A 12,146-nucleotide genomic window follows, 5' to 3' on the forward strand; every position below is an offset into this window, starting at 1 on the left:
GCAATCATAGGCCTCCTATTTATGGATAATCTTGAGGCCCCTTCTTCATATCTCAAGGAAATCTCTCATATATCCCATTTGTAAAAATTCAAGAAGAACTACCTTAAAAATACAACTTTAAACAAGACCCTGAAGTTTTAATTTGATTGAACATGCTCTTATCCCGTGCCATGCATTCAGTTCTATTTCTTCTTGAATTCTTTACCAGCTTTATTAGTAAACAGCAAGAATGTTGTCTAAGCAAATTAAAGTGAAAGTAAGGAAGTTCTGAATTGAACTGTTGCAGAAACCTATAGAATTTATAAGAGGCCTCATCTTGTGCTGAATCATGGTAATTAAAACTCCTCCTGGGATCAAGCCATTCACTGCCAATGACTCAGTAAATTCTTTGAGGACTATCTACTATGCCAAGAAAAGCCTCGAGAAATGTTAACTTACATTACATGGTCTAACAATCTGATCCTAGCCATAATTTTCCCACCTCAATTTATCTTCACAGGCTTTTTGTGATAATACCTTAGTCATAAATTTATGACTGGAAATATAATACAGGATCACTTTTAACCCAACTTACTCAAATGTAACCAACATATAATTCAGTATACTTAACTTTATGTTTTGTCCAGAAGGGAACATCATTATCCATATTTATTCTCTGGCTACATAAACTAAGGCAAGTCTTTTCAATTCACAGATTCTCAGTTTTTCATAAGTAAAGTAAAAGCATTATGCTTGATCACGTCAAAATTTCAGTTCAACGCTAACTTTCTGTGGATCTCTGAATTGAATGCCAGGGTCTGCAGAGTTTAGTTTTTACAGAGGTTGTTGTAATAAAAGTAAATGAACGTTTTAAGAGGCACCTTCTCTATGACTGAGCAATTCAACTTAGAGATATTTATCATAAGGAAATAATTTTTGCATACCACTATGATCTACCTATAAGGATATTTATCTACATGGATATCTAAATGGTTATCACAACATTCATTACAATAACAAAAAATTAGAGACAGTTCAACTGACCTCAAAGAAAAAACTAAATTAATTATAATACATCCATACGTAGGATATCATTCAGATATGTAAAAAGCCTGTTATAAACGAATAGTTAAAAACATGGAGAAATGATCACTATTAGTTTAGAAAAGCAGGTAATGAATAAATGTATATTTCTCTTTACATACAGACATACATATATATTTAATGTATTGATATTTATAAAAATCTATAGATTGTAACCTATAATCTATGGATTTATAAAAATCTATAATCTTCTGTATATTTACAAAAATCTGTATTTTATAAAAATCTATAATGGTATAAATCTATATATAAATTAATAATAAATATAAATCTATATAGAAATAATTAAATAAGTAATTATATGTACTATATGATTCAAATTATCAAAATAAATAATCCCATGACTACTAGGATTACATGTGATTTTTATTTTCATATTTGACTTCACTGTATTTTCCAAATTTTCTACAGTGAACTGGCATTATTTTTGAGGTTAAAAAAAACAAACAAAAGCCAATTATGCTTATTTTGGTGGCAAAAATGGCTACATTTTTCATTTTTCTCTTTCATTTCTGAGAGGATTCTCAAAGGTATCTCCCCCTGTCCATCTCAGATCTTCTGTCACCTCAAGACAGGCCTTTTCTGCACCCATATTGTCCATTAGTTAAGGACAGAAGGGAAAAATCATGTTAAGCCCAGAAGAGTCAGAGCAACCTTTACCTAAGCCTCTTTTCCTCTAAAACAGCCCCATCGTAGGCTTTTGCATCTGTACTTGTACGCCCATACTTTCTTCTGGATCTTGCCTTATACCCATCCCTCCACTGAGAATGTCTTCTTCCATCTCAATCCTTTGACATCTTGATCATACTTCAAGGCTGGACTCAAATGCTTCCTCCTCCATCATGTCTTATTTCTACAAGAGTCTCACACTCTCTGTTTCCCTCATCTTCTCCCTGCTTCTTCAAAGTTCCATAGCGATTTGTTTCTCCTATGGTGATTACATGCTCTGCCCTTTATTGAGAGTGGAAACTTAGAAGAGTGGTGAAGCGTGTAGCTAAAGAACGAATATCTCATCTGAGTGGTTTCTCAGCTCAAACCAATTTCTGCCAGGCCTTCCAATACATCAAAAAAAGTAAAAAAAAACAACTACTTTTATTTTTACAGGCCCCAGTTTGCAACCTCTTCTTAGGCTTATATTTCTACACCTGGGTATCCCCCATCACCTGGCACAGAGGTTTGCTTATAATGATTTGCACTTAGTAGGCACTCAATTGTGAAAGCTTTCCACTTGGTGCATCAATGTTAACAGGAATCACATCAAAGATGCATCACCCAACCTTAATGCTTTAAAAATTGTTTTGATGATGAGCTTCACTCCAAAAAAATACCTCCCAAAGGTAGCATGGAAGAAAATTCTTTATGACCTAAAACAGGAACTTGTCTTTTTCCTGTGCTTTGTATTAACCCAAGAGCATTCTCAGCACTCAATAAATAATAAATTACAGCCATTTAATTACAGCTTTTATGCATCCGGGTCATGTTATATTGACTTCATATTTGCAGCAAATTTTCTACCACTTAAGAAGAAGAAAGCAGCAAGGGATAAAAGGCAAGCAAAAATGAAGCAATGGAAAGAAATGGCAATTTTTATGTCTGCCTCAGAATAGCTGAATCAGGCAAGAAAAATAGAAATGAAACCAAGCCAGGTGAATACCTCATTGCAGGGAATGGGAAAGCAACACAACAATATCCTGGATCTATAAGCATTACCTCACTGTCGTTTACCAAAGAGCATTACCTAACTGTCTTTGGCTCCTCTAAGAAGGCACTTTCAGCAAGTAAAACAGAGATGACCTAATAAATGAAATGGTCGTGAAGTCAGATAGCCAAGCAGAGATTCTAGCCTAGCATCTGGAAAACATTCCTGAATGTTGGACTTGTCCAGAGATTAGAAGGCATAAGAAAGGAGGGAGATCAGCAGTAAAGTATACCCCTCACTATGAGGGAAGGAGCAAAACATACCATTGGCTCAGGAGCACTAAGTCAGACTGAGTCCTTTGGCACAGCCCTGAGGAATGCAGAGTTCTGTAGACGATACTGTCTCAACAGTGCTAGAAAGTGGAGGTAAAGCAATCAGCCAGTTCACTGATAACTCCTCGCATGTCACAAGAACAGTTGCATAGTTTGAGGACAGCGATCAAGAACTCTGCTTTCATAGAGTTTACATTCTAACAGACAGAAACAGACAATAAGCACATTTTAAGAAGTAAATATCAAATAGTTATACACCATGAAGCAAATAAAACAGCGTGTTGAAAGAGAGAGTTCTTAGTGGACTTCTTTAGACTGGATGGTCTTGAGAGAAGACCTCCAAAGAGATGACACATTAGTGGAGACCTTGAAGACAAGCAGAATCGGCCATGCCAAGTTCTAGGGCAGCATCCCTAGAGAGAACAGCTAGTGCAACTACAAGGACCATCTCGATGTGTTTGAGCATCAGAAAGAAGAATGATGCTTTTGGATTTTACAGATAGTGGTAGGAGAGAAGCTCAGAGAGAACAAAAAGAAGGTTCTAGAAAGGGATTTGGAATTCATTCTAAGAACTTAGGAAACCATTGGAGGATTTTGAGCAAATGAATATGTCATCTCCCATCTCCCCAAGTGATATTTTCTGGAATGACTGGAGCTAGTTTCCTTTGAAAAAGAGGGTCAAGGGAAACCTGGAGATGTGTTAGACCACAGTGTAGTGCTGCTCAGCTGCTGCCTTCAAGTTTTATAGGGTAGCTGGAGTTGAGCAACGAGGAAAAGGCAGTGATGGAGTTAGCACCAGTGGGGGGTCCAGAGAAATCTGTGCTATTTTTGCAAGAATTCAGCATCACCACTTGCCAGTCCTATTAGCAAACTCACTGGGACTTCTTTGAAACATTCACAGTCCCCTGCTGTGTGTCTCTGCCTAAATCTTATTAGACTGTGAGCTCTATAAAGCAAAGACCATATTTATTGAATCCTTTTAACTTCCAATATAATGCACAGTGACTGGTACATAATAATTGCTCAGCAGTTTGTTTAGTTAAATTCAAAGGAATTAATAGAATGTGTAGTTGGTACCATCTACCCTGCTCTAACACCAGAAACATAAGCAAGCTGTATGGAGAGACAGCTGACTATGCTGGACAAGATTTACTGAGTTCAGTGTTTTAATGACTGGTCCAGGTCCATTGCTTTAGCACTAGACAAATCGGTGTTAATTTTACTAGAATCTTGAAAGCCATGATACCCAAGTCTGGCCTCCTCTGAACTATAGCTCTATTCATTGGCTTTCATTTATTGACATCTAAAGAGGAGACCCTACCCCCTAAACACTGTTGTGTCTTATTCCTTCAGAGTGAGTTTAAATGATAAACCACAAAGGCATAACCTGATAAGAGAAAAATTAACATACTTACGTATCCATATTCCAAATCCCAGCACCAGCAGTAATTGCAAAATCTCACAAAACATGCCCTGAGGAAGTCCCCGATGAGGATTGTGACATAGGTAGTTAAAACATCAGAAACGGTCAGCCGCACAAATTCCTGTTGAGATATTAGCTTCATTAAAAACGTCTATTTCCATCCTCAAATGGTCCTAGCCTTGGCATCAAATTTGTCATATTTCCAAAAAATTACAAGCTTGAAGACTGCAACTAATGGTAAGAAATGTAGGTATATCTAAAATTGTTTCACCCCTACTGTATGAGTCCAAAAATAATTTTTTCTCATTCAAAAATCACTTTATCCAAAGTTATCTTCTTCCTGATAAACTTTTATAAGTATAACACAAGAGCCAAAAACAGGTAGGAAATTAGTGACTGTATAGAGGTTTAAAACTTTTACCTGGCAAATAGCACCATTTACAAAGTTAAAAGACAAAAGACAAGCTTGGAAAAAGTATTTGCAACACATATGCAGAGGGTTATTATTCCTAAGATATAAAAAGCTTTTACAAATCAGTTTTATACTGTTTTTATAACAGATGGGCAATCCAATAAGGGGGGAAAATTTGGCAAATGGCATGAATAAGAAATTCAGAGAAGAAAAGATATGAATGGGCAATTAAAACACGGAAAAAATATTTTAATTCACACATAATAAAAAATTCAGATTATAACAATGAGTATTGCCTCACAGAATGATAAATATTTAAAAATCCATACTTCACACTGGTGACAGTGTGGTGAAATCAGCACTGTCAGACTAATGGGGAAAGTTGAACTGGTACAACTCCCAGGGGGAAATTTGTCATATTCATCACATTTTAAAGTGGAATTTGATTTTAAAAATCGGCTTCTAGAAATTTATCCTACAGCAATATTAACACAAGTGCACAAATCTGTATGTCCAGCTATGAAAGTACTGCTTCTTCCAGGTAAAATTGGAAATAATTCAAATGTACTCAAGGGAAGGTTAATTAAATAAAATGGGGTGTCCACTCAATGGAATATTTTCAGCTTTTCAAAAATTGGAGTGATGGATGCACAATCTCTATGAGTATAATAAAGACTATTGAATTATACACTTTAAATGAGAGAATTGTGTGGCATGTGAGTTATATTTCAATAATATTGTTTAAAAAGTGCAAAAATGTTATGCTCTGATAGGAAATGTTTTTTAAAAAACTTATGAAACAGTAAATATGAAATGAACTCATTTGTTAACAAAAAACCTAATGTATACATATAGATGTATAGCATAATAGCTATATATATATGCATAGAAAAGGTCTGAAAAATTAGAAACTGGTAGGGGTTTGAATTTATGTGCATATATATGGGTGTTGTGGGTGAGACAGAGGGGAAAGTCACTATTTTCTGTTGGAATTCCCATGATAGTAGGCAATAAATATAAGAATAGGCATAATTATAAACTTGCATCATGATAGTTTACATTTGCTCTTCAATTTCCATTCAATAATTTGTGCTCTAATACAGAAGACACTGAATATCTAACAAGACATATTTTGCCAAAAATACCAGTGCTCTTCCATAACATGAAAATTCTTGTGGTTTTTATTCCCAGAAACCTATATAGCCTCCCCTCCAAACTAACTAGTGAGAAAGAACTATCTCATAGCAAAGGACCATTTGACTTCCAGCCTCATGCTTCAGAGCCATGCTCCAAGCAGTGACATACCAGCTCCACAGTGCTTGCCATGTCCAAATACTCTCTGAAATATTGTTTATCTATTTTTATTAACTTTTATATAGTTTGTTTTTAAAAGATAACTGCTACTATAGTAAATGGAAGGTATATATCATCTTCCATAAACAGAAGTTAACTGTAAAATAAACACAATTAAAAACAAAAAAATATTATTTTGATATATATATTTCAATATATATATAATTGTCTTAGCCTTAGTTCCCAACAAAAGAGGAGCCTGTGACAAGGGCTTATAGGCAGAAAGCATAGTTTGGGAAGTGCTCTCAAAGAACAAGGGTAGGGATTGGGGAGAATGAAACAGGGAAGGAGCCTCTCCAAGGCTGCACGAAAAGGCGTCACTACTGAGGAAAGTGGGTCTTGATCCCTCTGGGGATCAGCTTAGTAACCACAAAGAATAAGCCTCAGAATTTTCCCCTCAAGAGACAGAGGAGTGAAGTTTATCCTCCAGCTCCCATTTCCCATTAATCAAGGGTGGCCCCATGAGTTTAACATCCTTGCAGTCTCAGGTTTACACAGACATCAGACTGGCTGAATAGGTTCCCGCAGGCATCCCACTGTGCTGATAGAGAAGCGCTGAGCAGAAGACGAGAATATGAGTGCAGCTCGGTTGAGAAGTTTTCATATAGCTGCACACGGAGTGAAAAAATGGGCCAAGAGTGTATGAGGGCCTCAAAGTTTCGGCATAATGTGACTCCTGTCTAGCTCTCAATATTCACCTTGTTCTCTCTTCCCTTCGTCTTTCCCAATCCCACAGACCTTCTTTCAGACCCTTAAACAACATGCTTCTTCAGGCCACAGGGCCTTTGCACATTGCCTTCATTCTACTTGACTCACTCTTACCTTACCTCATCATTCAGTTTATGCCAAATAATACACATCCCTACAGCATTACTAACTTATGGAAGCTCCTCCTCTCCTCCCTGACTGGGGAAAGCTCCCAATAAGAAGTTCCCGGAGCATCATGTATTTTATCCTTGTAAATTTACAATTTACAATATTAAAGGATAAAGTAAATTTTCAATTCTGGTGTAATTATTCAATTAGTGGCTTTGTTTCTTCCAACAGGTTATAATTCTCAGGAAAGCAAAGAACTTATCTTCATCCCCCTTGGTATCACTAGTATCTAGAATAAGGCCTCACACTTGGGACAGACTCAATGAATAATGAATGAATGATAGTAAATTCCTACCATTATTTCTGGGCACAACTTTTCTATTCTCTACTTTTATCTTCCTTGTCATTCCCCAGGCACTGTTGAGTTCAGATTCTGATAACTGGCCAAGAATCAATTAGAGGTAGGTGAAAGGATATTTTTGGGTTTCTACCATCAGCTCAGAAAGACTTCCTCAGGTAGGAGAATATTTCAGAGTGGTTTTGAAGTCCTCTAGATCCTCCTAAGCATCCCTATCCCAATAGTTGAAATTCTATTCTTTCCCAAGCAGTGTCCTAACTTTCACAAAAAAATAGCAAAGGATTCAGATACTATTTTTAAATTTAAAAATACTTCTTCCCATACCAATTGAAAGATCCTCACATACCGTAAGAGGGATATGGTGCTTTAGAGGAAGGGGAAATGCCAAAAATGGTGATCTGGCCCACCTAACTTGTTGCCTGGTGCTAGTCAGGAGGGGACATACTGTCTACACAGGCCTTTTGTTAAGCACCATACTCCTTACACTTATGACATGTAGTTAAAATGTCTGGGCAGTTTTGATCAGTAAACCTAAGGGAATTATTAACAATTAAAGGGGAAAAAATAGGCAAGAGACATACAAAGGGTCAGAGACAGTAGATGTTCCATGGCAGAAGCATGGAGAGTGTGTGTTGATGCTAACTATGTTTCTGGGAGGTGATTCAGCACTGCAGCTACAGCCACAAACTTTATCAGATTATGTAGGTTAATTTGGGGTGTTGTCATTGACCTCCCTTAAGATCTTAAGCAAATGATTTAACCATCCTAAGTCTCAGGCTTCTCTTCTGTAAAATGAGAACAATAATAAGGCTTATCACAGGGAGTAATTATAAAATTCAATGAGGTAATGCTTGGCACATTGAAAGCATTCTTTAAATATTAGCTATTGTTTCTACTATCTTCAGCTGATGGTTGTTTTGTCTCCTTCCCCAAAATGCAGACCTCAGTAAATAGCTTCAGATAGCTGTCCCCCAGTAATGGCTCTGCTACCGACCTATCAAATGCCATTGAAGAGAAGACTAAATGACTGCTTCTTGGGAATCCATTCAGAGGAAAAGACGCAGCCAGATTTGTCTTTATTCAAATACAAAGAGAGCTTCGAATCAGTCGCACAGTATCATTGAGGAGAAACAAGCAGAGGGCATTCATGAGGGAGAAGAGGAAAGAAACATCTGGAATATTCTCATAGAACAATGAATGAGCCTTTGGGGTGCATCTCCAACATTATATGCAAAGCCTTTACCATTTCTTCTGGGGTCACTTTTTTTTAATTGACTAGAATTTAGTAATGCTTCCAGATGCATAGATAGAGATATTGATATTTAAGAAAAGGCCAGACCTTGCCAGCAGTCATAGGCATGTTCCCAGAGTCAGCTTTGTTTGCATGGATTCCATCTGCCTCCTCAACATTTTATTCAGAACCACAGTACCTTCGCCCTAGCCGGCTCCTGCAGACTTCTTCACTAGTGCTCAGTGCAGACTTAGAGAAAAGAAAGTGAAAGAAGGAAGAAAATCAACTGCAAGTGGCAATAAGGAAGGATGATGAAGCAAGGAAAATCACTAGAAGCAGAATTAAAAAGCAAAAAAGTCAATGTCCCTCGACAAGATAAGCAGTAGAGTCCAGGGGCTTCCAAGAGGAAGAAATTAAATACATAAATGGCTTTTCCCTTATTTAAAATCATTATGTGAGGGAATATCACAGAATCTTCTGCATAATCATAAACTTAAGTGTTCTCCCATGATTGCATTGTCATTCATGTCTAATTTATCCTTTTCCCATCCCCAGAAGTGGCCATCAGCAATCTTATTCTTTGCAGCTAGTTCTATTAATCCTGTTTAATAGGTGTTTGCTTACTAAGGGGTAAGTTTCTCAGCCCTCATGCCAGCCTGCATTCTAGAATGGACAGAACAGAATTTCTCAGATTTTTCTGAGTTTGTGAAAACCGTATCCCTATTGTTTTTCATTTCTCATAACCTTTGCTGAAGATTTAGGATGCAGACTAGACATGATAAATTAGGCTCAAATTTGGCATCATGACTACTTTGCTTCAAACAGCCTTGAAACATGGAAACCCTTTTGCCCCTGGGTATTAGTTTCCTATGGCTACTGTAAAAAATTACCATAAACATAGTGGCTTAAAACAAAGAAAGTTTATTCTTTTATAATTCTGGAGGTCAAAAGTCTAAAACCAAGGTGGAAGCATTAGGGGAGAATCCATTTCCTGATCTTTTCCAGCTTCTTGAGGATGCCTGCAGTCCTTGGCTTGTGGCCCATTCCTCCATATTCAAAGTACATAACTCTAACCTCTGGTTCCATCATCACATCTCCTTTTTCTGACTTAGGTCCCCCTTCCCCTTGTGATTACATTGGGCCCAACTGGATAATCCAAGAAAATTTTCCCATCTCAAAATCCTTAACTTAATCACATCTGCAAAGCCCATTTTGCCACAAAAGGTAACATTTCATTGGTTCCAGGGATTAGGACATGGACCCAAAGGACACAGTCCCCAAAGATTTGGGGGCCATTATTCTGTCTACCGCAAGCATGTCTCCACTACCTGCAGACGGCTTTTATTTTCTACATAATGTGTTCCTATAAACATGTATGAAATGTGCATGTCTGAAAGTCAAATATTTAATCACATGGGTAGCAGGACTTTCCTGTTCCCTGAGAGTTTAAAAAATAAATAAAATAAAATCCTTAATTATACCATACTTTTTTGACTCAATCTTCAATAATATGTGTTTAGCAACGATATTGGTTTAGCAATGATATGTGCCAGTACATAGTAAGCATTCAGTGTAGCTTAACAACTTTCTAATAATAAGCAATAAAAAAACAGGCCACACTTAAGGAAAAAAATATATTGACTCTGCTTTCTGTAATCTACAAATTGTCAAGCACTTCTGCTTGTGGCATTCACCTGCCCCACCATTGTTTCCCAGCATGGTCCTCGAGGCACATCTGCAGGGTGAATAAAAAATGGTGGCCCAGTGCTATTTCCAGAGAGCGATGCATTGTAGGCCTTGATCATGTTGGCTTCCCATAAGGTAATATTGGCCTTTACCAACTTCTCTTCTTCAATCTAGAAAACAAAAAGATGGAAACAAAAATGAAGACAACCCAGATTTCAAAGACGTTTCTGGCAATCATCAAGGCAGTATTTAATAACACACTGATGGCAAAGACAATGCTTACCTTGTTGTTGATTTCATCCATCAAGGCAAGAATAAATACATACAAGTTGCCTAAAAGAAGGGCAAAAATGCGTCCCAGTAGCCATTTCAGAGCAATGAGGGGGTGATAGTCTTCTAACTCAGCAAATAAGTCAAACAGAGTTGGACAGAACATCCCCAGGAGGGACATAACCATGTTCATCTATGGCAAGACACAAGGGATAAACTTGATTAATCGTGTTTTAAAATGACGTCTTTCCCCCGCAATTCTGCAATATTCTCAACTAGATTCTCTTTGATCTTTTATAAAACTAAAGAAGAGTCTTTCACACACCTTTAAATTTGATCTTAATAAAAGAATGAACACAATACTCAACTCACATTCTCAAGATGTCCATGTGTGTGAGCTTGTGTATGTGCCAATAATAACAGTGTGTTTTCTCATATAGCCAAAGATACAATTTACATCACAGTACCCACAGTCCCATGAGATAGCTGATTGTGATATGGTGATGCACATTACAGCAAGATTTCCAAAAGAAAAGGCAAATGATCTGCATGAGGAATGAGGTCACACTGGAAATACCAATTTGGCAATTATCAGGATATGGGCTAGTTCAATCGATTAGAATGGATAAGTTCCCTGAGATAGACTCAGGACCAAATACTGAACTTTGGGGAATGCAAACTGTTTGGGGGCAGAAGAACAATGGTTTTTATGAAAGAAAACAGAGGACATTCAAAGAAGCAAAAGGAAAAACACATGGCATAGTTTTATAGAAATAAAGGTAGGAAAGTTCCACAGATGAAGTCTATAATTTATTTGTGAAAACAAATTGAGTCTATAATGCCAAAGGCAAAAGAACAATTTTAAGAAAAGAACAAAAGAAAGAATGGAAATATGGAAAATAGGAAATGTGTGGTCTTAATCATCCTGGCTCTCCAGCAGTCTTATCATTATAGCATTAGCTAAATTAGGTTAAAGAAAAAGACCCACAGAATGTGCTAATTTTAGAATAGGAAAAAAAACATTCCTTTAAATTAAAAAAGGCTTCAGGTATCTCTGGCTACTGTCTTTCTCAAATACCTGACTCAAGCTATTACCACTAAATAGTTTTTATCTCCCCCACCTCCATGAATGCCCATGTTCTGAACAATGAGAACTATCAGACTACATTTCTAAAATCATTTTAATATGCTTTTAACATTTTTATTAATTATTAACATTATATAATTATGGCCAAGGGAAGCTCAAAACCATGACATAGCATAAAATCAACATGATATAATTTCAACCCAAAGCAAAAAGCCTACCATATCCTGCATAATCTTATACAAGTTGTGCCAGTTTGATGTATTATGACCCCAAAATGCCATTATCTTTGATGCAATCTTGTGTGGGCAGATATACTAGTGTTGATTAGATTTTGGAATCCTTTGGGTGTTTCCATGGAGATGTGATTCAATCAACTGTGGACAAGACCTTTGGTTGGATAATTTCCATGGAGGTGTTGCCCCACCCATTCAGGGTGGGTCTGAATTAAATTACTGG

The 12,146-nt window shown here is 36.9% G+C and overlaps 1 protein-coding gene across 1 annotated transcript in view; it reads right to left on the bottom strand.

Moving 5' to 3' along the window:
• Positions 1–12,146, bottom strand: part of TMC1 (transmembrane channel like 1) — a 152,383-nt gene that overhangs the window by 23,064 nt on the left and 117,173 nt on the right. The window contains exons 12-14 of the mRNA XM_037850748.1: positions 10,617–10,796; positions 10,342–10,503; positions 4,470–4,598 (exon numbers count right to left, since the gene is read on the bottom strand). Coding sequence (XP_037706676.1) covers positions 4,470–4,598; positions 10,342–10,503; positions 10,617–10,796 — 471 coding nt within the window. The remainder of the gene's footprint in view (positions 1–4,469; positions 4,599–10,341; positions 10,504–10,616; positions 10,797–12,146) is intronic.

The sequence above is a fragment of the Choloepus didactylus genome, chromosome 10 (genome assembly GCF_015220235.1).
Source record: "Choloepus didactylus isolate mChoDid1 chromosome 10, mChoDid1.pri, whole genome shotgun sequence".
Classification (NCBI taxonomy): Eukaryota; Metazoa; Chordata; class Mammalia; order Pilosa; family Megalonychidae; genus Choloepus; species Choloepus didactylus.